The sequence below is a fragment of the Eutrema salsugineum genome, unplaced genomic scaffold, assembly GCF_000478725.1.
Source record: "Eutrema salsugineum unplaced genomic scaffold, Eutsalg1_0 scaffold_2, whole genome shotgun sequence".
NCBI lineage: Eukaryota > Viridiplantae > Streptophyta > Magnoliopsida > Brassicales > Brassicaceae > Eutrema > Eutrema salsugineum.
In genome coordinates, this window is record NW_006256829.1 from 6,729,606 (window position 1) to 6,753,420 (window position 23,815).

Sequence of the window (23,815 nt, forward strand, 5' to 3'; positions counted from 1 at the left end):
GAACCAGATATCGATAACAACGAAAAAGATGATGGAACTGTCAGAAATTTACATGAACAAGCAAATGAACAAGCATCTTCGGCAGATTTCCGACCAACTCTTTCAAAAATATCAATGAGTGCATCACTAATCTGGAGAAGCACATTATTTGCAAACGGTGTGGGTTCGGATTGTCGAAGAGTACACCTATCCCTTGAAACAAACAAAAAGTCAAATAGTTAGCTACTGTAAACTGACTACCAATGTGATGTAAATAACTATTGTTATTCATATGAGTAGTTGATTATTCCTGTCTAGTAGTAATGTAGACTAACTGAATATGTAGCTTTATATTGAATCGGTTATAGACGTTGCGAGTAGACCATTACTAGTGACGATGTATATAGTTAACTACTGAAAGAAAATTTTTAAAATCGTAGACTGCATCGCGAATCTGCGGAAGGACATCATTTGCCAGGTACCAGATCGGGATGTACTTGGGACAACATAGCCCTTCAAACACATATCAACGAATAGTTAGCTACCGAATAAATGGTCGCCTACTAAGCTAGTTATGTAGTTCAAATGTAGTTGACTATAGACAGTAGTCGACTACTCAGATCTGAAAGCGTAGATCTGGATGACGGATGAGAATGGGAGTGGGCTGGTTAAAAAATACAAAAATCATGAATCACGAGAAATTGCCTATAAAAAAACGTTTATGTGTCCAGAAAGAGAAAGAATAACGAGAGATCTAGCTGAGAAAAATAAACAATTCTAGATCTTGGAAATTAACGACGATATATGCGGATAACTGTCACTACAATCAGATAACATTCAAATTATGAAACAATAACAGAGTAGAAGTAGATGTGTCAATGACTGAACATGTACCTTTCAATATTCGCTGTGGAAGAAAAAGGCAGTGGTTCACAAGATTTGTCCATCATGTTCGGAGCTTTAAACGGTGGTAATGGTATAAAGACTCACCTTGTCAAACTCCGGTTGATCTTGACGGGAACGGCGAAACAAAGATGGATAGTCGCCGAAATAAAAGAAAAGAGGATATGGGTGTGGTAGCAGTATTTTGAAATTCATTGAATTTCAAAGACTTAAGCTTGACTATAAAGTCCCAGCGAAAATAATTTGAATTAAAGTTGATGAAAGAGAAAGGTGTCAGAAAAAATGAATATGTAAAAACATATACGTTATCATTCTAAAGAGATGCTATGGTGGAAAGGAGCTGAGAGAGTTTAGGGTACTTTCCATACCATAAAAAAATAGTTTTCAAACACCTAAATAACTCTTGTCTTGTTGCTATAACATCAAATTGAACACCTAAATTAGTTTTCAACACCATACAAAAATTAGTTTTCAAACACTTAAATAGCTTGTGTAATAAACTCGGTTTCAAAATACTAACGTGTAAATGAAGAAGATTTTTTTTTCCTTTTTTTTATTTTCTTTTTGTTTGTATTACTATTATCCAATTTCCGAAAAAGAAACGTGTAAACTACCTCTGGTTGGAAAATGGCGAAATATCTTCTTCACTTCTTCTCAATCTAAAAGGAAAAGCGAGCAACCATGGCGGCAAGCGCGTTCGCCGTCACTCCTTTGCTTAATTATAGCTCCACAACGGATAGATCTTCTTCTTCTTCTTACTCAACCTCGAAGCTCGTCCGCTTCTGGAACCTACCCAAATCGAAACACTCAAATCCCCGTTGTCCTCAGCTGCTTGTCTCCTTCTCACTGAATCAATCGGCTGACGACGATGCATCCGACGCCGCACTCTTTCTCGAATCCAATTCAATCGCTGATTACATGCGATTCAAGCGCCGCCCCTACGCCGGAAACAATGGCTCCAGCGAATTGCAGACCGCAATCGTCACTTACAAGAAACGATTCCCTTGGATTCTCCTCAACCCTTTTCTTCAGGTAACGCATTTTTACTTGCGGGTTTCCACATTAATCGTGGCGTGGTAACATAATTTCGATGTCATCTCTGTATTGCAGGTAGATTTGGTCTCAACGATTCATATTGCAGATAAAGAGTGAGCTTTTTCTTCTATCCTCTTAATTTGCTTTTTATGTAGCTTTTTTCGGTTATAAATTTAGTTAAGGAAATTGTGGTTGGAGTTTTCTTCAAGGAAAGATGAAAATTTAGTCGAATTGTGTTGCTTCCTCTAATAGGTTCATCGAGTACCATTTATAAGGTTTTGATTAGTTTCTTGTAACGATATGGTTTTGATGTGTGGTTTGGGTTCGGGTCTGTAGGTACTTCGCAACACTTCAAAAGGAGCTTGAACCATATGATTCTATCTTGTATGAGATGGTGGCTAGTAAAGAGACATTGGAAAACAGAAGAAACCCAATTGCAGCCAAGAGGCTCAAGACTTCACGTTCAAGAGGCTTCAGTATTCTCGGGTTCATTCAGCGGCAGATGGCAAGGGTACTAACGCTTGATTTTCAGCTTGACTGTCTAGATTACGAAGCTAAGAATTGGTACCATGCTGATCTCGATTTCGAGACATTCACATTGCTTCAGGTTTGTCCCCAAAAACTATCTACAAGTTTCTTCTTGATAGAATCACTTTTGAGTTTTTTTGCATTGGCCGTATCATGGTTGTGGATTTGGGTAAATGAGAAACGTTTTTTTTTTACTTAATTGGTTCTAGAATGCAGACGATCAGTTGAATGATGTCTGATCAATCTTCTCATTGGTGCTGTTTCGTATTTGGTACAGAGAGAGAAAGGGGAAAGCTTCTACTCATTTGCCAGGGACATGACTATTAGATCAACGAAAGCAATGATACAGCCAGCTTTGATAACTGAAGGTCTTGATACTTGGAGGTCAAAGCTTCTATGGGTTTCACGGGTTTTCCCTATGCCTCTTGTGGGTCTTTTCCTTATTGGGGCTTTCTGTGCTGACTTTGGAAACCAGACGGAAGACTATCCAGAACTGGAAGCACTTTCAAGGCTTGACTTTGGAGCTGCTATGAAGGTCTTCCTTGCTAAGAGATTGACATCCGAGTAAGCACTCTTATAAATAAAGGTTTTTTTCTGTCTATAACTCATCTGCACATTCCTGATCTTGAATCTGGGGATATGTGCTATACTTGACACACATTCTCTTTTCTTTTTGAATTGTGTGTATCTGCTCCAAAGATAGGGCTAGGCAGAGTAGATTTATTCTCATTTAAAGGGCATGCAAAGATATGTTAGCTAGTGAGAAGTTAACAATTGTATTTTGGTATATTTTTGTGAAGGCTAACACAAGGGACATCGGATATCGAGGAGAAATCTGTCATCATTGGGGAGAGAAACCGAGCAGCTACTGAAGCTTTAAGAAGAGCAATGGACCAAGGGCACAAAAGAATCGGAATTCTTTATGGCGGAGGCCACATGCCTGACTTGGGAAGACGACTTCGAGAAGAGTTTGATCTTGTTCCTAGTGAGGTAAGATGGGTAACAGCCTGGTCCATCAGAAATCCAATGGACTTGGAGACTAGTTCGTTTCCGATTCTCAGGAAAGTAGCCGATGCTTTGCGCTGGCCACTAAACCGGTACCAAACCTTAGCATTGCTGATTTTTTCATCGGTCCTTGCACTGGATCTCTGCTTTTGGGAGCTCTTCCTTGATTCAACCATTGACTGGGCTATGCAGATAACTGCAGAGCTGTACCAGTTTGTAGATAATACAAAACTTGTGTGAGCTATTTGTAATTACAGAATCATGTACAAACAGTGTCTAAAATAGTATTGAAAATCTCGCCAAGTCTACTGTTTAGCAAACATGGCTCTGATGTCAAATAAGAGAAATCGATTCATTCAGGTATTAAGGAGCTCTAGTTGTTCGATGATGTGTTCATGATATTTTTAGAATTCATGGGGAAAGGTAGATAGATTCGAACTGGTCCTAGAAATCATAGATTCTAGGAAAAAATGGAAAACATACATTGAACAAAGAAGAGGAAGAAAAAATTTACAATATTTCGTAAGATATTCACTTTGGTAGATTTCAAAATAGTAAAAGGAAAGTAAACTTAATGACTTTAAAATTAGAAAGAAAAAAAAGAGTAAAATTCTCGGCTTGGTGAACAAGTTCTGGTATCGTTTTTGTGCCCACAGACTCACAGTTGCGCATTACAGCACACAGCTAATTTTGATACTCAAAAGCTTTGTGAGAAAAGGCGACGCCATTAGTGAAACCTCTCTTTCATCTCTTCCCTTGCCTTGATTTTCAATACTTCTCTAATGGACTCCGTCTTCTCAAAAGTCGATCGTGCTCCCGAAGATCCTATTCTCGGTGTACGTCACTCTTCACTTTTAGGCTCTTGATCGATCTTACCTTCTTTTTTTTTTGCGTTTTGGTTGATTTTCAATTCGTCTTTACTTCGATCCATTTCGATGTTCCGTAATCGTGGTTTTATGGCTATTAAATCTGATTGCCCACTATTCCTTTGTGAATTTTAGTGCATCTCTTTTTTTTTTTTGATCCATATTGTGTTCGTACCATAACTCGTTTGGATAAGATTCTCATTGGTACCTGGGAAATTATATTTTTAGACATATTGATCGATGATCTGCTGATTAGTCTCTGTGATCAATGAAGTTATTGAGTTTGTCTGATTTTGAAAACAGGTAACTGTTGCTTACAACAATGATCCGAGTCCAGCCAAGATCAATTTGGGTGTCGGTGCCTACCGAACTGAGGTATAGTTTTTCTCTGTTTTTTGCCTATTTTCTGTCAGCATCTCTATGATCGCAATAGCCATTTTAAAAGCTTTGGTTTTCATAGGAAGGGAAGCCTCTCGTTCTTGACGTGGTTCGAAGAGCAGAACAACAGCTAGTGAACGACCCGTGAGTTGATCATCATTTACTTCGTCGTGTGAGTTTTCTCTTCTTGTTCTTGTTTTGCTAATACCTATATCTTTTCTCTCTACTCAGATCTCGGGTAAAGGAATATATTCCCATTGTTGGACTTGCTGATTTTAACAAACTAAGCGCCAAGCTCATCTTAGGTGGTGATAGGTAATATATGTCTCCTGTTGATTTTTGTCATCCTTTTTTTAATGTTTAATTTATGTTCTGTTTGTTTCTGATTGTAGCTCTTGTGACATGATATCCCCTGTAGGTCATAGTGCATGATATTTTTCTAAACATTCTTGTTTTGTTGGGCAGTCCTGCGATTCAAGAGAGTAGAGTTGCTACAATCCAGTGCTTGTCTGGTACTGGTTCATTGAGAGTTGGGGCTGAGTTTCTTAAAAAACACTACCACCAGGTAAAAACTTCTCGCTTATTAATTTTGATGGTCACTGAATTAGGTGATCGAAGAACCGTTGCTTACCGTGGTTCTCATTCTTCCAGAGTGTCATTTACATTCCAAAACCAACTTGGGGGAACCATCCCAAAGTTTTCAACCTGGCTGGCTTGTCTGTGGAGTACTACCGTTACTATGATCCTGCAACCCGTGGACTTGACTTCCAAGGTTGGTTTTTGTTTAATTATGCCATGATTATTGCTTGATTTATCCATTCCCTGTACTTTTTCCTACGTTTTCCTTGATATACCTACAAATGGAAATATTTCGTAAAAGTGTACTGATCATATTCTTACATTGTTACATCTCAAGATTGGATTCTGTCAACATGATATTTCACAAAAGGCATTTGATATAGATTTGACACTTATGTAAAAAAATTAAAAAAAATAAACAGGCTTGCTTGAGGATCTTGGCGGTGCACCATCTGGAGCTATTGTCTTACTTCATGCATGTGCACACAATCCCACTGGAGTTGACCCAACATCCGAACAGTGGGAACAGATTCGACAACTAATGAGATCTAAAAGCTTATTACCCTTTTTTGATAGCGCATATCAGGTAACTCATACAAGTAGTCTTGCTTTGTTTGCTTTGTTACGGTTGCTTACAAACTCATGAAACTCATATAGTCTGAGTTTGAATCTGATCTGATGTAGAAAAAGAATACCCTGACTCCTTTTTCCTTACACAATTTCAGGGATTTGCTAGTGGTAGCCTTGACACAGATGCACACTCAGTCCGTACCTTTGTGGCTGATGGCGGTGAATGCCTGATAGCTCAAAGTTATGCCAAAAATATGGGACTTTATGGAGAGCGTGTTGGTGCCCTTAGCATTGTAAGGAATATAACTTCTCAGTTTCATATTTGCTATCTATTTGACATTATCTTTAGACATATTTTCGCATCTTTTCTTCAGAAGAGTTGAATCATGCAGGTATCAGATGCTTCACAATTGCATGCCTACTAATTATTTGTACCTATCACACTTTAGGCTGCATATTTATGACCTGATATCTGTTCATCTTTCTTTGGCTTTGCTATTTATCCTCGCATAGTTAAATAGTAATGGTATGGTACAAGAATGCATTATTCAAAAAGCGCATCTAATTTTTTTTTTTTTTATCTTATGTATGTGAAGGTCTGCAAGTCTGCAGATGTGGCTAGTAAGGTTGAAAGCCAGGTGAAACTTGTTGTGCGACCCATGTATTCAAGCCCACCTATTCATGGAGCATCAATTGTTGCAACCATTTTGAAAAGCAGGTAAATTTTTATGCTGTAAGGGGAGAGCAGAACTACGAAATCCATGATTTAGTTTACAGTTACATACTTCTGAATATTTTTGGTAGGGCGAGAGACCTTTAAATCCAGTTAATGAAGTAGAAGTACACTTATACTAGATTGCAGAAATATATACTAGAATGGGAGCTTTACAATTTTCTGAATTAATAGACAAGTGGAAACAGAATTCTCTACGTTTCCTCCACATGCAGCAATTAGATAGTTTATGGTTATACCAAGTTTCATACCCTGTGGAATCTTGCATAAATCACTAACATTTTCCATTGTATTATAAAAGCTTATAAGGAGTCTCTTTATGAAATAAGGTTCTGCTCCATGTTGCTAAATTTTCTTTGTATACATCTTGACAGTGAAATGTACAACGACTGGACCATCGAGTTGAAAGGAATGGCTGACCGCATAATTAGCATGCGCAAACAGTTATTTGAAGCTCTACAGGCAAAAGGTTCATTTTAAATGCTTGTTTTCTCTCTTTTTCATTCCTTTTTATCATCTTTTCCGGGTTTGCAGAATCATGAGTAAGTCCTACTCTGCAACTTTTTGTTCTTGACACGTTGTCTGGCTTGCAGGCACACCTGGTGATTGGAGTCACATTATCAAACAGATTGGAATGTTTACTTTTACCGGATTGAACAAGGAGCAAGTTGCCTTCATGACCAAAGAGTTTCACATTTACATGACATCTGACGGGTGAGGCCAACTTATATTCCATCATTTATTTTCGCTTTTTTTAGGCATACGAGAGAGTTTGGTTTCTCCAACTCCTAGAACCATGAGTATCTTCTGTTCTGGAACTATATTAATTAAACAACGATAGTTCTAAGAGAGTTAGCAGTAATAACCATATATATTTACAACTAAGTCACGCTTTTCATCATGTTCTTAGGTATGTGAACCAAGATAGTTGCTTAGAAGTTCTGAGAAAGCGATATATCTGAAATTCACACTCTTGTTATTGAGATTATAGTTGCATGAAACAAAGGAGAATAGAAAATACTAGATAATATGGTATAACCAGAGTTTTAAGTTGATGAAGATTCTGAGCTTGAAACTGATGAGAAGGGGCATCTTGTGTATTGCAGGAGAATAAGCATGGCAGGTCTCAGTTCGAAGACAGTGCCTCACCTGGTTGATGCTATACATGCTGCAGTTACCCGCGTCGGCTAAACTAGCGATGATACATTTTTGTTGTTTTATCGAATAAAATCGGAAAACCCAAAAAACAGCGTTCTTGGTTTATAGTATGGGTTTCTCCTGATGGGATCATATATTTCCTCGTGTCTTTTGACTAAAAGTCTAAAACAAACCGAGGATTGTGACATTGAAATCTTCAATATTTAAGGAAAATAATTGGTTTTATAACTTGCAGTGTAATGTCTATCAAGTGCAATACAATTATTTGTTGTAAAATGCAATCCGAAATGTTGTTGGATTGGGGACTAAGATTTCGTAACTCCTATATAAGGAGACGTTGGATAGACTCACAAATCATCAATCCCATCTCAAAATCTCATAACCAATAAACCTTACTCTGCAACTTGTTTACAATAGTTTGATATATGCTTATTTCTAAAAGGTCAACTGAGCTAATATCAATGTCATTTGATAGCTAGACTTAGTTGTTAATTCACTTGCTAAAGATTGTCGATGCAATATTTTATACATCGGTGAGTGGATGAGAGAATAATGATCATAAACGCCACTTTTCAAACTGACAAATTACACGACGTGAGTAAACGATTAAAAACCATATCATCAGGTATAATCTTTTTAATTAGTAGGATATACAGGAATTTTTAGACTTGGTAAAGAGTCGGCGTCTTACTTGCCCCCAACTAAACTACGTTCATCCCTCTTCTTAATCAGTTGACTCTAGATTAAGTATATTCGTTTTACATTGATGAAACTTGAAGAAAGAATTGATTTAACTGAAATTTTGAAAGCGATTTACTGTTTAGAGTACAATTGTGTAAAAGTAATCATAATTTACTTTAAAAAAAAATTGCTATAGATATTATCAACGTTTGATTCAAAACCAAATAAGATGATACATTGGAAACATATAATTTTTTTTTTTGGGAAACATATAATTTTCTGAACATAAACAAATAAAGGAGAAGAACAACTTGAGCTCCAAGCGTCCAAAATAGCTCCGAGTAGCCCTAACATATACCAACTGCAACAATAATATAACAAACTGCAAAGTTAGACCATTGGGAAACTCAAATACATGGTCAAAGAGATCAATGACACTGTAAATGAGCTTATACGGAAACTATTAAAAAGTCAAACTAGAAAGTCGACAACCATGAACCATGATGGAAACTAAGAGGAGGGAAATCAGTAGGGCACTGCAGATTCCGAGGACCAAGAAGAGAGTACGTAACAAGAAATCTTTTCGAGAAGACTTGGAGGAAGATCATTATGATAACTATCTCCAATGCTCTTACAGCATGAAGTGAAAGATGGTTGGGTCACCAATCACCCCCACCCAAGAGCTCTAGCAAACCCTCCAATCAAAGCTCTATATATTCAAGTAGATTCAAAGCTTTCTAAGCCAATGTACCACCTTCCACTTTTGTATATGCCAAATTTTCTTTTCTGTATATTCTTTTCTCCTCCGACATGTTTGTTATCCCACCAAGACAGTTTGAAGTAAGCCTGGGAGAGAGTTTCTCGTAGATTTGACTTAGTTTATTTTGTTGTTTTGGTTTTACATGTCTTGGAAACATGTGAAAAACCGAAAAAGAGAAAGAAACTATATTGATGTAATGTGTTCCTCCATTTTGGAGAATTGGAAAAGAGACATTGATTGAGAGGAAGTGACTGGTTGACTATAAGAGTGGAAAAAGGAGTACACGGCAGTTTGTGCATCAAAACTACATGTATACAAAAAATGCTCAATCAAAGTAGATGAGCAGTTTTGTCTTGACTAGTGAGAGTTGATGCGATTGATGATTCTGAGTTTGTTAGACGTAGTTGTTAGTGCTTTCTAGTAGTTTAGTAATCTTAGATTATTTGAAAAGGTTATTAAAACCTTGAAATATAAATTAGTCAAATAGTTTAGTAATTCTATGGTTGTTCCATATGATCCAAGTCTATATTATAATTGCCTAATCGTCTAGTAGTCTCGATTAGCGACCGCCGACCCTAAGCCACATGCTTTAGGCCTCTTTACAAATACTTAAGCCACTACACGGTGTAGTGGCATGAGGTAAGTGGCTGGTTGAAAGATAAAATAAATAAAGAAAAAGTCGGAGTATCTTAACCGCCCTTCCAATATTTTTCCTTTTGTTTCTTTTTACAACATGCACCGCACGTTGTCTCTTCAGCCCTAGAAAAACTACATCAACATTTCTCCGTTTCATTCATTTGCACCAACTCAAAAGCAAATACAAAACAAAAAAATATTGGAAAAAGTACAGAACATAAAGTATTTTTTGCCTTTTTGATTTGTTTTGTTTCACTCGGTGGTGAAAGAACAGAGACAAGGGGGAGCAAAAGGACTAGTTCTTGATCTGTACGTCTCCTTTGCTTTCTTCTCTTCCATTTTGTGGATTTTATTAGCTTCTCTTTTATTGTTTGTTATAAAATATCTGAGAAAAAAAAAAGAAAAAGAAAAGAGAATTAAAGAGTGTGTTGTGGGGAGGGATAAATTGAGAGGAGTAAATTGGGAATGGTGCGGACATTAGGACGTAAACTAAGCTGGCCAAGATCTTTCAGTTTTAGAAAGATGTTCGATGGTCGGAACTCTGGAAATTCATCCTTCTCTTCTCGCGGGGACGGCAGGAATACCCCCGAGCACGAACTTGCCGTGCATGGGATGAATCCTGCATCATCGTCCCACGGGACTCGTAGAGGCAAGCAAAATAGGACTTCAGGTATTTAACACTTACTAATATTGCATATTTTCTAGATAACCAAATATTTCACATATGATTCAAATAAGAGAGAATAAATAAACCAACTTATGTACGATTTTGTCATCCATCATTTTACAAATATATAGTAGAGTATTTCTAATGAATCTACGTACCTAATGCGTATTGTCTATTGATATTTCCATCAGATGTATTGTATGTAGCATATGAATTGCACTTAGATTGGATTGGTGTAGACTACATGAGAAAATATACCAATTTTTTTATAATATTTATATTCATTTTATTTTTCCTATGTTTTAGATTCCTTACATCATCTATGTATTTGATATCTGTTTCAGATATGGAAGTGATGAAGGAAAGATTCGCAAAACTGCTGCTTGGAGAGGACATGTCAGGCGGTGGGGAAGGCGTAACCTCTGCGTTAGCTTTGTCAAATGCCATCACCAACCTCGCTGGTACATATTTGACATTAACATAACTAAAAATTTAATGTCTAATAATTATTTGACTTTGTTAAATAATTCACAAAATTATGTGGCTTTGGTAATTGCAGATTCCATGTTTGGGGAGCACATGAAATTGCAGCCTATGTATCCGGAGACAAAAGAGATTTGGAGGAAAGAAATGAATTGGTTATTATCTGTGGTTGATCACATTGTCCAGTTTGTTCCTTCTAGACAAATGGCCAAAAATGGCACATTCACTGAGGTGAATGCATGCATTCTTAGTCATTACGTACATAAACAACAACTGCTAGTAACTATTTTGCTGACTTAGCCTTTTCTCTTTTGTAGATCATGGTGACAAAACAAAGAGATGATTTGCTGATGAACATTCCAGCCTTACGCAAGCTTGACTCCGTTCTTCTCGTGAGTTTTTAACTGCATCCTCATCAAATACCTCTTGATTGTTTCAACGACGGTTTAACGTTTGCTGTAAAAAAAAACATAACAATAATTGTAAGAATGATCATTATATATAGTAGGCATCAAATTAATGCAATTGATCATTTTGGCAGGAGACTTTGGACAACTTCAAAGATCAGAAAGACTTTTGGTATGTGCCAAGAGAAGTTGAGGATACAGAGAAGAATGGAGATTGGAGGAGGGATGAGAACTGGTGGTTACCAGTTGTTAAGGTTCCATCGGATGGTTTGTCCGAGGAATCACGTAGATTGTTGCAAAATCAGAAAGATTCTGTGGCACAGGTCCTTAAAGCCGCCACGGCCATCAATGCTTCAGTGTTGTCTGAAATGCGCATTCCTGATGACTACATTGACTCCCTTCCAAAGGTTATATTACTTCTTCTTCTTCTTCTTGATGTGTGTTGTGTTCTTGATTACTAGTTATTATTTTCTACTTCCACTAAGCTAAATCAGCTGACAAATGTATATAATTGTTGTGACTTGTAGAATGGGAAGACAAGCTTGGGAGATTTCCTATACAAGAGCATAACAGAGGAAAATTTTGATCCTGACTACTTCTTTTCTTTCTTGGATTTGTCAACGGAATACAAAGTTCTTGATCTAAAGAACAGGATTGAAGCCTCCATGGTGATCTGGAAGAGGAAGATGAACCAGAAAGAGAAAGACGGGAAATCACAGTGGGGATCCACTGTTAGCTTAGAGAAGAGGGAGCTTTTCGAGGTCCGAGCTGAGACCATTTTGGTTATGCTCAAACAACAGTTCCCTGGGATCCCACAATCCTCACTCGAAATCTCCAAGATTAAAAACAACAAGGTAAAAAAAAACAAAAACAAACAAACAACATTATCCAAAATCTAGTGAAACACTGAATAAGAGTTTTGTTTATAATACAGGACGTGGGACAAGCGATCTTGGAGAGCTATTCGAGGGTAATAGAAAGTCTGGCTTCGAAGATAATGTCAAGAGTAGAGGATGTTCTTGAAGCTGATATTCTAGTTCAAAGACAAATGATGGGAGAGGCAGAGGTAAGGTCAGAGAGCGAGGCAGAATCTGCGTTTTCATCAGAATATGAAGAAACCGAAAAGGTGGCTGCAGCAGAAACGCCAAACTCGAGGAAACTGTCAGACTTCATAGGATGGAGATTGTCATCAGATACGAAGAAGCATAGCTCAATGAGTGATATAGAGTTCTTCCACAAAGTTGAGCAGGAGAAGCCGATGATGAAGTCTCCAAGAGCTCTTCCCAAGAAATTTTCATATCTATCAAAGTTAGAGAACATGAGAAGCCCGAGTGACAGACATTGATTGTGAAAACAGGCTAGTAGAAGAGAGCATAGAAGCTATAAAAGAGAGAGAGAGGCAGAGAGAGAGAGTAGAGGAGGTAAAAAGTGTGTGAGAATGTGTACATATAAAACAACGCAGGCATTGATTTAGGATATGGACATGAGTTTTTGGTGTTTGATGACATTTGTGGTAGAATTTGTCTTGTTTTAAGTCACCTGGTTAATCATGCTTGTTGCTTGTTTGTCAATTGCTTCCTGTTATTTTTTTTGTAAAGAGGGAAGTGTGATTTCAGTGTGGACCTATTTTGGTTATTTGGCATATCATCTAACATTGTATTGTAATGTCTAAAACCATTGTTTCCTGATGGAATCTGAATATGACTAATGTATTAGTAACATGTACAAGACTCCTCATAGACAACAAAAAGATGCAATTTTCTTTGTGAGTAGATGTCGAAAACATTTTCCAACATTTACAGCTTAATTTGATTAGCAATCTCAGCTTAACAATAACAATTATAAAAAATTCTTATATTCACTCTTTTTTTTTTTCCCTCAATTCTCTTAAATTCACTCTAATTCTCTAAAGCACTAAGCCAGACACTGATACACATTAGAACAACTAAAGAAAGGAGATGGTGGCTTTGGCTCACGACGGAGCGTTCATGACCGGAATGAGAATGAAGGAAGACATGGAGAAGATGGTGGCGGTAGGGCTCGTGTGGGGAGCCACCAACGCTCTGATCCGCCGTGGCGCCCTCGCCTGGGATAAGCGATCTTCGACAACAGAGTCTTCTCCTCCTCTTCAGATCCAATCGAATCTCCGCCGGAAAATCCTGGCTGCTCTCCGCGACTGGATCAATCTCCTTCTCTTCTGGCAACACTCCGTTCCTTTCCTGATAAACCTCTCGGCCTCCGCCACATTCTTCGCCCTCCTCAGCCATGCCCCGATCTCTATAGCAGTTCCGGTCACGAACGCCACGACCTTTGCCGCGACCGCCGCGTTCGGGATTCTTTTGGGGGAAGAAACTCAAATCGGACCTGCTTTGTTAGGTACGACTTTTATTGTATTTGGAATTTGGCTATGCGTTGGCCACTAATTAGCACCCTATTACTCATCTCTGTGATTGGAACATAGGAGCGTGAGATTCCGTTTCTTGAGAATTTGGTTCATTCTTGTTTGTAGCAGAGATAACGAGTTCTTAAGGAAAATTTGAGGTTTGATACAGAATATATAAAGCCATGTTGATAGTAAACGATTCTTGATACAGAATAGGCAATATGCATCCCTGTAGAATAGAGAGATTAGATGATTTTTGGTAAATACATGATGAATTGGCCTCACCATGAACAGAGGCAAAAAGTTAATTACTGAAAAATTTCCTCCAATACAAAATTTAGGACGAACCAAGGAATCAGCGAGAGGTTTTACATGAACCGAATGAAGAAAAATGGTAAAAAGAAAACACAGGGAATTTGGATACATTAACATGGCATATACAAAATATATAGAAGAAAAAACTGAGTATTACTGAGAAATTTTTTTCATATAAAGATGTTACTGCATAAGAAAAAAATGGTTAAACATCATCATCATCATCAGACGATCTGAATCCATTCACCAATGCTGGGAACACCTTTGTAGACAGCAAAGATAAGATAGTAACCAGGTGGTGCGATGTTTCCATTGGGTGGTGCAACGGTCTGGATCTCAAATGAACCGGCACCGGCAGGGTTAACACCAACGATACCCAAGAAAAGCATCCTCATGTTCATCGAGATACTGTGTGTTGTAAAAGAAGGTGCCAACATGTGAACCTTGAGATTCTCCTTGGTCACGTCCTTCTGGTTAAGGTCGACCTTCACGTTGAAGTTTTGTCCGTATCTGATCTGTTTCGGTGTTGCGTTGTTGACGATCTTTGGCCTTAAGTTGGCTAGCGCAGGGTCAAGGTAAGGCGGTGAGAATTTCTCAACGCGAAGCTCCGTTGGGAACTCAACGTTGTACTTGTAACCATCGTTGGTGTTGCTACCACCAACAAGAACCTTACCATCAGGAAGAGCGATGGCGATGGAGTGGTACATACGTGGGATCGTGGAGGCTGCGAGCTCCCTGAAACGCTTGCCACGAGCAGCTCGTGGCTTGTACAAGATGGGAGTAAAAGCAGGGTCTTTACCATAGCCCCATCCAGAACAGCCACGTTTACCTCCGTTGACTAGAAGTATGTCTCCGTTAGGGAGGATAACAGTGTCACTCATGACTCTTGGCATTGGCATCATCTCTGTCTTCCATCTCGGCTTAGCACTGTTGATTCTCATTCTTGCACAGTCTTGCAACGCTGGCTCAAAGACCTTTTTACCTGCACGGTAGTACGCGTCTTGTTTGCTTCCACCGCAGATGAGAACCTCTGCAGGGATGACTTTAGGGTTCTTGACGTAAAGATGGATTGGGAGGAGTGCAGAGGAGCCTGATCCTGGGTAGTTACGTGCACCACCAGGAAGCTGAGGGAACTCTTTGATGACTTGGTTTGTTTTGGGGCTTAAGAGGATGGATCTGTTGTTTGCGAAGATGAAGAGGTTACCGTCGGTGTTGAGCCATACGAAAGGGTAGAGGTTGTTCTCTTCAGGGTCGTCTGTTTGCCTTAGGAGCAATGAGTCGTAGAGCTTCCTGTTGTTTTGTCCTTCCGCTGGGATGTATTCGTAGTTTAAAGCGTCACGTCCTCCGATAACGAAGAAGTTTCCGTCAGGGAGAGTGGCTTGCGTTGAGTACCATCTCTTTGCAGCAAGAGCCTGAGGGTATTCAACCCACCCGCAGTCTTTACAAGCTGCTAGGTATCTCACAGTGTTGGCTCCTCCTCCGTATCCTCCTGTGCTCACCAATGTCCCGTTTATGGTCAGACCTCCCGATGAACACCATGTATCAGTGGAAAGCTGTAAATGAAGATCATATTTAATCATGCAAAGTCCAAATGATATCATATTATTATGTATTGTGATTAAGGGGATACATACGGAAAGAGGCTTGATGGCACCGGTGTTGACATCAACGAGAACAGAATGAGCCCAACAATCGATACGGTTAGTCTTGGCGTTGACGACGTGGCATGGCACGCCTGGAGGCAGCTTAATCTTTGAGATTCTCCAGATGGTTGCGTCGTAGAACTGGACCTGGTTGATGACTGGCATCAGAATCGCATGCATCGCTGACACACCCGAGTTTTCCAAGAACAACTCCCATTTTCCAGCCCAATTTGTCTGAGCTTCTGGAGCACCTCCTCGCCTTCTTCCTCCGGCTTTTCCAACTGCCCCTGGAGCCACTGGCTTCGCTACCTTCACCGCCGCATTATTGTCCCTGAATCCGTTGTTGAATCCAGGGAGGAACGGAAGAAATGGTAGAGGGAAGATGGCCTCAGAGACAGCCGCGAGCATAAGGACAGATACTGTCCATATGACTCTTGTTGAGGCTCTCATTTTTTGTAATTTTTTTTAGTTTTTTTTTATTTCTTTTTTTTCCTTCCCCTGTTTTGGTTGGGGAATTGAGAAATTTTGATCCCAGGCTTATTTGGATTATGATGCCTGAATAATCAGCTTTTGTCTCAACGTGTTTTATAGGTTTTTTTTTAGCAATTGCTATTTTTAAATGTGTGGTAAGAAGACGTCTCTCCCCCAAACAACTTCTAGTTTTGTGGAGAGTCTTTGATAAAACGAAAAGATTAGGGTTTCATATCTGTCTCTCTAATGCTCTTTTGAAATGACGTGGTTATGCAGGTTAATAGTAATAGATACTTTATTAATTTGATACAGCTATGTGATTAATGACTATTTCCTTGCTTTAACCAAAACAGTCTATTTCCTTGCAAAACATTCGTGTCGTTGACTTCTTGATAAAACTGAAAAGGTCAATGAATGAGGTCGCGTGTGTTCGTGTAGGACCGGTTTTGACATAATTGGGACCCCTGATAGGCTTGTATTTTTCAAAGTATACAGAATTATACGTACGTAACTGTTGTGTAAGAGCACAAAAGTTGTTAATAAAACACAGCTCAAAAAGAAAAAGAACAAACACCATGCATTGAGAATAAAGAACAATATTTCCTTATAACATAGTCGTGTAACAAACAAACAATTAAGTACTTCAGGAACTTCAGTTCTAAAAAGCTTATCTCGGCTACTTAAACAAGAAGCTTCAATAAACGTTTTCTATGCAATACATGTATTTGGATAACCATCTTCCAAATTTCTTGAAAACTTAAAAAAATTTCAACCGTTCTTTTGATTTCTTTTGATAATTGTTTTTTTGGGTTTAAATTCTTTTTAGTAAAACTTCTTTCAAAAGTTCGATTGTCGATAATTATCCTCACTACACTACAAGATATATGCAAAGGGAGACGTGTGTGGTGTTTGATAACATTGAGTACATCTGTACATGAGGACATATATGAATCTCAATTGTTTCATAATCCTTCATTAAGCTAAACTAAAAGCCTTGCATGCTCGTTCTTTTTCCTAGAAACATATACTAATAACTAACTAGTTGCTAATTTTGTTAATGAAATTTTCTGTAATTAAAAACAATACTAGATTGAAAAATTCATCTTCCATTAATGAAGGTTTGTATACCATATCAAACCATATTTGGTTGACAACTTACAAGCCTCCATGAAACCCTTAGTTTGCAAAGAAAACAAGAATAGAGTCGTGGTTTAGATGCGGTTTTACATTACAAGCTTTATTTTATCTGGAGAATAATATAATACAAACTATTTTCTTCACTTGTTGCTCCTGCCTTCACAGATCTGCAGGCAGTGTTGACGAGAACCGCTCATTAATAACCAAAGCCAAACATCTAAGTGCAAAAACGTTAAGATCCTAGTGAAAGCAAGCTGCTACCTAAGTTTAGCAAGCTACATAAGTTTTCATGGCCATGACAGGTTAACCTATCAAAAGATCAGTCCAACTGTGAAGGGAAGATGCTGGCAAAAGCCAAAATCAAAACAAAAGAACTTGATATAGGACGGTAAATGCATGAAGAAGAACGAAGAGTAGCAACAAGGCATCTAAATAAAGCTTAGTAAGAAAGTCTATTCTTGATTGAGTAACCAAAGACCACAATGAGGGGCTTATAGGATACTAACATCCAAGATTTAGCAACTAGATTACTTACCTCAAAAGTCAAATCCCAGATACTGGAACAAATACGATTGACAAATAGAACATAAACCCTAAACAAAACCATAAATTTATCTCTAAACATCTCAAAGGATGATACTTCACCTACAATCTTGTCATCAAACAGAGTAATTTCCTTCTTCAATGAACATCAAGCAAGCGGCAAAAAAACAATCAATCTCCAATATCCTAAATTCATAATTACAGAATCAAAACCCCAGAATTTGTAGAACCCTAAGAGAAGAGAAAGTTTCAAACCTCCTGAATTGAATCAAGAAGATGATCGCTTTCCTTCGCAATCAAGACTCTCGACGAAATTCTTCGAGGGGTACTTGGCGGTTACCACGCCGACCTCAAACACAAGATTATCACCGGAGGATCGAATCCCGGTGATAGACCACCACTGGAAAAACGCCCGGACCCGAATTCCCCGGAGCTCCGCGATCTGGCCCTGGGTAATCCGACCCGTTACCTTATTCGAGTAAGTGGCGAGGTAATTGTCAGGAGGAAGCGTGATTTTGCATGTCCCGTGAAGGAAAAGGGAGAAGTCGCCGGAGGTTTGGTTGATGTAGTAATCCTTGACAGATAGAGGAAGCAGCCCAATCGGAAACCCATGACTCGTGAGCTCCGCGTGAGCCCGGGTCGGTGCCTTGACTCCAGGACTCGGATCCTGTAGAGAAACAGGTAAGAGGACGAGGAAAGAGACAAGGATGAGAAAAATCTTCATTGTCGCCTTGAGAAATAAAAGCTTCAGAACCACGGAAAATTTTGGAAGATTTCTCTGTTTTTAGTTACTGATTTGGAGAGACTTTTCGTTTCCGAGACTTGTTTTTGTCGTTTTTGAAGAAGACTTTTAAGTTCTTATATAATAATATACTCCTTATAAAATATTATTTTTTTCGCGATATATTTTTTTTATTGAAAAGTTAAATTATGATATGGAGATTGAATGTGAAAGCATATATATTTCACAAAACTTGAAAAAGAAAACTGGCTTCTCCTTTAATCTTTAAAAAAAAAACAACTAGATTTTCATAATGATGAAAAAGTTTTAGACATTACAGAAAAATTGCATATGCTTTTAATGAAAATGTTTTCATTAAGGTCAGGGTTAGGTCAAAACGTGACAGATACAAATAACTCTATTTATTCTGTCTTCCTACCCTAAACGGTGGACTGCAGAAACATTATTTAACAATCACGGTATTGTGTTCGTCCTTTATTTGTTAAGGTCCCATCTAATTATGAGTTTCTTTTTGGTTTACTGGTTAAGATGGTTATGTTGGTATGGTTGATATTATGCTTAATGTATTGATGTATATAAGAAACTTTGTTTGTTCATTGATTGATTACTCTCTCTGGGTGTTTTTATGATACAAATCTCATAACCACGAAGCAATGGTGTAGTCGAAACTATTTCATGAATTACATGAGCCCACTACATCAATATCACATAACCCAAACAGTGCCGTGCTTAAAGTATTAGGGGCTTAAGGCAAATGACAAGAAAAAATTTCCATTTTGCTCTAATTATTTCTAAAAAAATATAAGTTGTAAATCAGATTTAAATATTATTTTATAAGATATTATAAAATATTAGTGCTTTTTATTAATTTATAATAAATTTTTAACCACAAAAAATATCACAAAAATATATATTAACCAATATACTAATTTTCTTTTTTTTGGACACTAACCAATATACTAAATAAAAATATAAAAATTAGAGGCCCTAAAACTTGCTTAATATTAAAGGGCCTTATTTTTTGTTCATTAAGCACGGCTCTGAACCCAAATTACGGTTTTTATTATAACTAAATAACTAAATACACGGTTCGGGTTTGGCGGTGGAAAGATTAAATCGGCATGCTTGAACGGCGTCGTCAATGGACAAGAACACATACTCCTTTCCTATCTTCTCTACAAAATGTGATAACATCATCTTTTCTAGGACTTCAAATCTTGGGTTTATTATCACCATCTGCAATCAAAAATAAATAAATCAATAAATAAAATCCTTTTGAGTTTTCCTAAATTATCAAAAGGAAGTTTTTACAAAGTGAAAGGTCTAAAATTAACCTTGATGCATTGTGATACAAGGATTCTCTGTACTTCGAGTAGTGTTTCCATCCCGGTCATGTCAATGCTTGAAACTCCTAATATAATTAAGAGACAGCAATTTTAATTAGCAGTTAAAAATATGAAAAGAAATTGGAAAAAGAGAGATATAATTTGGTAATGTTAAGAAAAAAAAAAAATTATAATCACCAGAGAGATCAAGGAGAAGAAATTCGACGGTTTCAGGCTCATCACGAATCCACCTCAAAATCCTTTCACGGACGTAAGTGCTATTGGCAAAAAAGATAGGAGAACCCAACTGAAGAATGACATAACCAAGCATCTCCTCGGCGACAGGATACTGTTCGATGTCTCGAAACATAACCGAGTTTGGTATTCTTCCCAATTTACACGTGGAGGGACGTGCAACGTACAACAAAGCTCTTAAGACAGAAAAACTGACGGAAATGATGAGGCCGTAATCCATGCTAAGGAAGGAGACACCGAAAAAAGCGGACATGCAGACGAGGAAATCAAACTTGTCAACCTTGAAGAGATGGTACATCTCCTCGTAGTCGATGAGGCCCAACATGGCTGACATTATGATGGCTGAGAGACCAACCAGTGGTGTGTAGCTGAATAAAGGCGCAAGGAAGAGAAGCACAAGCATCATGCATATTCCCATCACTACGTTTGACATTGGTGTCTTTGTTCCTGCGTTGTAGTTCACTGCTGTCTTTGAAAATGGTCCTGAAAATTTCGGCCAATATTTAGCATCACAAAACTATACTTACTTACGTGAGGAAATAATTCAAATGGAACTCACATTTTTTAGAAATAAAAAACGTTTTCAGTTTTTTAAAATTAAGAACCGAAATTCCAAACGTAAACGGGAGGTTCTTTTTGTGGTAGCTACATAGCGTTTGCGTTTACAAATGATAAAATTTATTTTTCCTTAAAATTCTAAAAGATATGGACTCATTTGAAAACAAAAGAAGAAAGGCTAATAAATGCAAACGCAAACAATATCAAAAACCGATACCTAAGATTTACGGTAGAGTTCAAATATATCAATTAGTTACCTGTTGTCAAATAGCAAGATGTAAAGGAGCCAATTATGTTCATAAGACCAAACGCTATCATCTCTTTGTTCCCGTCCGTTTGTTCGTTCTTCATTACAGCAAAGCTTCTTCCGATCGCTATCCCTTCCTGTAATTAATCATTTTATCTTCTTATAAGATCATATATATAGTTATGGTCAAATATTAGCTAAAGATCAGATGGTGAAAAATAAATATTTACAGCCATAGCGATGAGCCCTGTGATGATTCCGGCCTTAAAAACCAATGGTAGATACTTGGAGTCGAAGTTCAGATATTGAATAGAAGGAGGATTCAATCCTTTCTTTAAAGGCCCAACCTGTATACAGAAACATACTATTAATTAAAAAAGCCCTAGTTGCTGAGGTCTTTTAACCAGTTCGCTCAAGTTTATGTTTGTATGTGTTTGCAAGAAATGCAATTAAATTGCTCACTGTTTGGATGCCGTGTTCTGTTCCTTTCACCAAATAAGCAACTAGGCAACCCACAAGGACGACCACCATTGGACCCATTGCTGATACCCAAAATAGCTTTGGTTTTATCTTCTTCTGCAATAGTTACAACACATGTTATATTCTTGTGAGGCAGTACATGAAAAAGCAGTTGACTTTTAGTATCCAAGCATATATTTCAAAATGAAATGGATTAGCATATGTGGAAATACGGAAAATAGATTTGTTATGGTAAAAATAAATAATTTAAACAAAAAATTCTTTCCAAAAAAAAAATGAAAAGTCAAGTTGGGATTGGGTATGTAAAAAAGTGAGGAATGATTAACAAAAAAAATAATAATAATAATAATAAAAATAAAGTGGAAGATTTGTGAGGGACCAATGATTTTGTCTCAAATAAGTGGATAAAGGATTTAAATAATAATGAGATATAGAGAAGAAAAAAGCATACGATGTATCGAGTAGATTGGAGGAAAACAAGAAAGCAGAATCCAGCAAGTGCACTTTGCCACTTCCACTGCACCAAGTAACACCCCCCCCCCCCCAGGATAATACAATTAGCCACCATAGTCATTAGTTTTCTCTTGTATATATTTTTGGTTAATTAAGAATTATAATTGAAAGTGATACCTCATGGCGGTGGGAGAAAACTGAGTGGAGAACTGAAACGACGTCGGTTTTGTGCGTAAAGTGGACTAAACCAAAGACGCCCTTAAGCTGTTGGAGGAGAATGATGATAGCAGTCCCGCCCATGAAGCCTGTTATGGTCGAGTGTGACAGGAAATCCACCAATATCCCCAACCTATACATGCATGTGTTAATTAATTTACACACGTGTAATTAAAAGTAAACTTTTTTTTTAACGTAATAAAGAAGGAAAAACGCCACTTTAGATTAATACCTGAGGAAGCCCAAAGCAAATTGGAATATACCAGTGATGAAAGTGGAGGTGAATATCAAATGAAGGTAGAGGTTAGGATCCGTTTTCAACATATCCTCACCGAATGTCTCAGCGATCAGCAAAGAGCATGCTGCGACTGTTCCCACCGCCAAAGTGTTCGAACTTCCTAACACAGCGTACACGAATGGCGGCACAAAGCTTGAATCTGAATTCCCATATTTTTTTTATAAAGATACAAAAAATGGAATTATTAGATTATTGAATTGAGATAAGTTCAGTTGGTCAACAACTGCCAGTATCATTTGTAATTTAGGTTATTAATGTTATAAATTCTGTTTTGTCTCTACCAATTTTAGTTACACAAGAAAAAACAGTGATAACGTTTTCTAGATATATATGGAATATTTGGATTTCAATTTTTAGCTGTATGGACATTGTGAAAATTCTCATAATGATTTAAGTATGAAAAATCATTTTTGGTTACCAAACAAAAAAGTTACTTTTGTGATTCTGTAAGTAACATTTCTATATTAGTTGTTTCAGAGAATGAAAAGACACTCTTAATTGAAAAATCATACTTAAGTGGCTTCACACTGTATATTCAGATTCAGTACTAACTTTACAATGGTTACAAGCTAATTAGAATAAATATACAGACTAAATAAACTCTTCTGCAATGGTGGTCTGAGAACTGATGAATTTGTGAAATTTTCTATATTTTCCTAGCTAGTCTACTTTCAAAATTAAATCCAGAAATTATGTCGTAGTTTTTTTTCGTTGAGTAAATATTTATCTTAAAAAACAAACAAATCTGCAGAACTGGAAAATTTTTTTCTATTAAATTGAAAACAAAATATATCGAACTACACCTTTCTGCGAAATCACTTCAAAACATGGCTTAACATGTTTAAAATGACCAATTCGGCAATTCCAGCTTTATATGTCTTAATGATATTCATAGCCTCATAGGATGCAATATATGATTCAATATAAAATAAATGTTGCATGATGAAAAATAAAAAGGAAATGGATCTCACATAGGCCTATAATGGGAGGGATACTGGCGAGATTAGCGTAACTGATACCCTGAGGAACGGCAAGGCTGGTGATGGTTATTCCCGCAAGCACATCGTACCTTAGTTTTTGCAGATTGTACTTTGGGAGCCACTCAAAGATTGGAACAAAATACTCCAACGTCTTTTTTGTTTTGATCAGACCGTTTGGCTCCTGCGATATCGGTTTGAATGGATCATCTGGAAAGAAGGTTTCTTTACATTTCGATCTAAATTTAACAGCAAAGTTTCTCGGGGCCGAGAAATTTACTCCTCGACCCTTCGGTGACGAGGAGGAGTTTGTTTTACTACTCTCCATGATTGAAAGAAAAATAGAAAAACAATTTTTATATGAACACACACAACAAACTAGCAAGAGGTAAAATCTTCTTCTT

The 23,815-nt window shown here is 37.5% G+C and overlaps 7 protein-coding genes across 7 annotated transcripts; 4 read left to right on the forward strand and 3 right to left on the reverse strand.

The window, feature by feature from the left end:
* The first annotated feature begins 1,510 nt into the window (after window positions 1-1,510).
* On the forward strand, window positions 1,511-3,788 carry LOC18018637. Its single transcript, XM_006400451.2, has 5 exons — window positions 1,511-1,914; window positions 1,993-2,030; window positions 2,254-2,524; window positions 2,723-3,009; window positions 3,246-3,788. The coding sequence occupies exons 1-5, from the start codon at window positions 1,564-1,566 to the stop codon at window positions 3,688-3,690; spliced, it is 1,392 nt and encodes a 463-aa protein (XP_006400514.1). The 5' UTR covers window positions 1,511-1,563; the 3' UTR covers window positions 3,691-3,788.
* A 292-nt stretch (window positions 3,789-4,080) lies between these two features.
* LOC18018638 (aspartate aminotransferase, cytoplasmic isozyme 1) lies at window positions 4,081-7,962 on the forward strand. Its single transcript, XM_006400452.2, has 12 exons — window positions 4,081-4,286; window positions 4,620-4,691; window positions 4,777-4,838; window positions 4,926-5,009; window positions 5,160-5,259; window positions 5,346-5,466; window positions 5,696-5,859; window positions 5,999-6,136; window positions 6,440-6,561; window positions 6,951-7,045; window positions 7,170-7,290; window positions 7,683-7,962. Exons 1-12 carry the CDS (start codon window positions 4,233-4,235, stop codon window positions 7,765-7,767), a joined length of 1,218 nt encoding a protein of 405 aa, XP_006400515.1. The 5' UTR covers window positions 4,081-4,232; the 3' UTR covers window positions 7,768-7,962.
* A 2,314-nt stretch (window positions 7,963-10,276) lies between these two features.
* LOC18018639 (rop guanine nucleotide exchange factor 10) lies at window positions 10,277-12,713 on the forward strand. Its single transcript, XM_006400453.2, has 7 exons — window positions 10,277-10,481; window positions 10,823-10,939; window positions 11,038-11,192; window positions 11,279-11,353; window positions 11,503-11,775; window positions 11,896-12,222; window positions 12,303-12,713. The coding sequence occupies exons 1-7, from the start codon at window positions 10,277-10,279 to the stop codon at window positions 12,711-12,713; spliced, it is 1,563 nt and encodes a 520-aa protein (XP_006400516.2).
* A 552-nt stretch (window positions 12,714-13,265) lies between these two features.
* LOC18018640 (transmembrane protein 234 homolog) lies at window positions 13,266-13,968 on the forward strand. The gene has a single exon (XM_006400454.2). It carries the CDS (start codon window positions 13,327-13,329, stop codon window positions 13,789-13,791), a length of 465 nt encoding a protein of 154 aa, XP_006400517.1. The 5' UTR covers window positions 13,266-13,326; the 3' UTR covers window positions 13,792-13,968.
* A 135-nt stretch (window positions 13,969-14,103) lies between these two features.
* Window positions 14,104-16,277, reverse strand: LOC18018641 (aldehyde oxidase GLOX1). The gene is made up of 2 exons (XM_006400455.2): window positions 15,701-16,277; window positions 14,104-15,619 (listed from the first exon to the last, which is right to left on the reverse strand). Exons 1-2 carry the CDS (start codon window positions 16,157-16,159, stop codon window positions 14,291-14,293), a joined length of 1,788 nt encoding a protein of 595 aa, XP_006400518.1. The 5' UTR covers window positions 16,160-16,277; the 3' UTR covers window positions 14,104-14,290.
* Window positions 16,278-17,266: 989 nt separating this feature from the next.
* Window positions 17,267-18,676, reverse strand: LOC18018642. The gene is made up of 2 exons (XM_006400457.2): window positions 18,116-18,676; window positions 17,267-17,484 (listed from the first exon to the last, which is right to left on the reverse strand). Exon 1 carries the CDS (start codon window positions 18,582-18,584, stop codon window positions 18,129-18,131), a length of 456 nt encoding a protein of 151 aa, XP_006400520.1. The 5' UTR covers window positions 18,585-18,676; the 3' UTR covers window positions 17,267-17,484; window positions 18,116-18,128.
* Window positions 18,677-19,617: 941 nt separating this feature from the next.
* On the reverse strand, window positions 19,618-23,812 carry LOC18018643 (probable sulfate transporter 3.5). Its single transcript, XM_006400458.2, has 10 exons — window positions 23,406-23,812; window positions 22,369-22,573; window positions 22,098-22,269; window positions 21,919-21,984; window positions 21,450-21,563; window positions 21,218-21,334; window positions 20,998-21,124; window positions 20,126-20,665; window positions 19,937-20,013; window positions 19,618-19,838 (listed from the first exon to the last, which is right to left on the reverse strand). The coding sequence occupies exons 1-10, from the start codon at window positions 23,737-23,739 to the stop codon at window positions 19,680-19,682; spliced, it is 1,911 nt and encodes a 636-aa protein (XP_006400521.1). The 5' UTR covers window positions 23,740-23,812; the 3' UTR covers window positions 19,618-19,679.
* Between the last annotated feature and the right edge of the window lie 3 nt (window positions 23,813-23,815).

What these genes read in the sequence shown, in the direction of transcription:
- LOC18018641 (XM_006400455.2), bottom strand. Translation starts at nt 16,159, where the DNA reads ATGAGAGCCTCAACAAGAGTCATATGGACAGTATCTGTCCTTATGCTC. An exon ending in GTGCCATCAAGCCTCTTTCC is followed by an intron (nt 15,620 to 15,700) that starts GTATGTATCCCC and finishes CTTCATTTACAG; the next exon opens with CTTTCCACTGATACATGGTG.
- LOC18018642 (XM_006400457.2), bottom strand. Translation starts at nt 18,584, where the DNA reads ATGAAGATTTTTCTCATCCTTGTCTCTTTCCTCGTCCTCTTACCTGTT.
- LOC18018640 (XM_006400454.2), top strand. Translation starts at nt 13,327, where the DNA reads ATGGTGGCTTTGGCTCACGACGGAGCGTTCATGACCGGAATGAGAATG.
- LOC18018638 (XM_006400452.2), top strand. Translation starts at nt 4,233, where the DNA reads ATGGACTCCGTCTTCTCAAAAGTCGATCGTGCTCCCGAAGATCCTATT. An exon ending in TCGGTGCCTACCGAACTGAG is followed by an intron (nt 4,692 to 4,776) that starts GTATAGTTTTTC and finishes TGGTTTTCATAG; the next exon opens with GAAGGGAAGCCTCTCGTTCT. An exon ending in TGAAGCTCTACAGGCAAAAG is followed by an intron (nt 7,046 to 7,169) that starts GTTCATTTTAAA and finishes TCTGGCTTGCAG; the next exon opens with GCACACCTGGTGATTGGAGT.
- LOC18018639 (XM_006400453.2), top strand. Translation starts at nt 10,277, where the DNA reads ATGGTGCGGACATTAGGACGTAAACTAAGCTGGCCAAGATCTTTCAGT. An exon ending in TGCCATCACCAACCTCGCTG is followed by an intron (nt 10,940 to 11,037) that starts GTACATATTTGA and finishes TGGTAATTGCAG; the next exon opens with ATTCCATGTTTGGGGAGCAC. An exon ending in AAAATGGCACATTCACTGAG is followed by an intron (nt 11,193 to 11,278) that starts GTGAATGCATGC and finishes TCTCTTTTGTAG; the next exon opens with ATCATGGTGACAAAACAAAG.
- LOC18018637 (XM_006400451.2), top strand. Translation starts at nt 1,564, where the DNA reads ATGGCGGCAAGCGCGTTCGCCGTCACTCCTTTGCTTAATTATAGCTCC. An exon ending in TCCTCAACCCTTTTCTTCAG is followed by an intron (nt 1,915 to 1,992) that starts GTAACGCATTTT and finishes TCTGTATTGCAG; the next exon opens with GTAGATTTGGTCTCAACGAT. An exon ending in AGACATTCACATTGCTTCAG is followed by an intron (nt 2,525 to 2,722) that starts GTTTGTCCCCAA and finishes TATTTGGTACAG; the next exon opens with AGAGAGAAAGGGGAAAGCTT.
- LOC18018643 (XM_006400458.2), bottom strand. Translation starts at nt 23,739, where the DNA reads ATGGAGAGTAGTAAAACAAACTCCTCCTCGTCACCGAAGGGTCGAGGA. An exon ending in ATCTTGCTATTTGACAACAG is followed by an intron (nt 20,666 to 20,997) that starts GTAACTAATTGA and finishes CGAAATTTTCAG; the next exon opens with GACCATTTTCAAAGACAGCA. An exon ending in TCTTCTCCTTGATCTCTCTG is followed by an intron (nt 20,014 to 20,125) that starts GTGATTATAATT and finishes TAATTATATTAG; the next exon opens with GAGTTTCAAGCATTGACATG.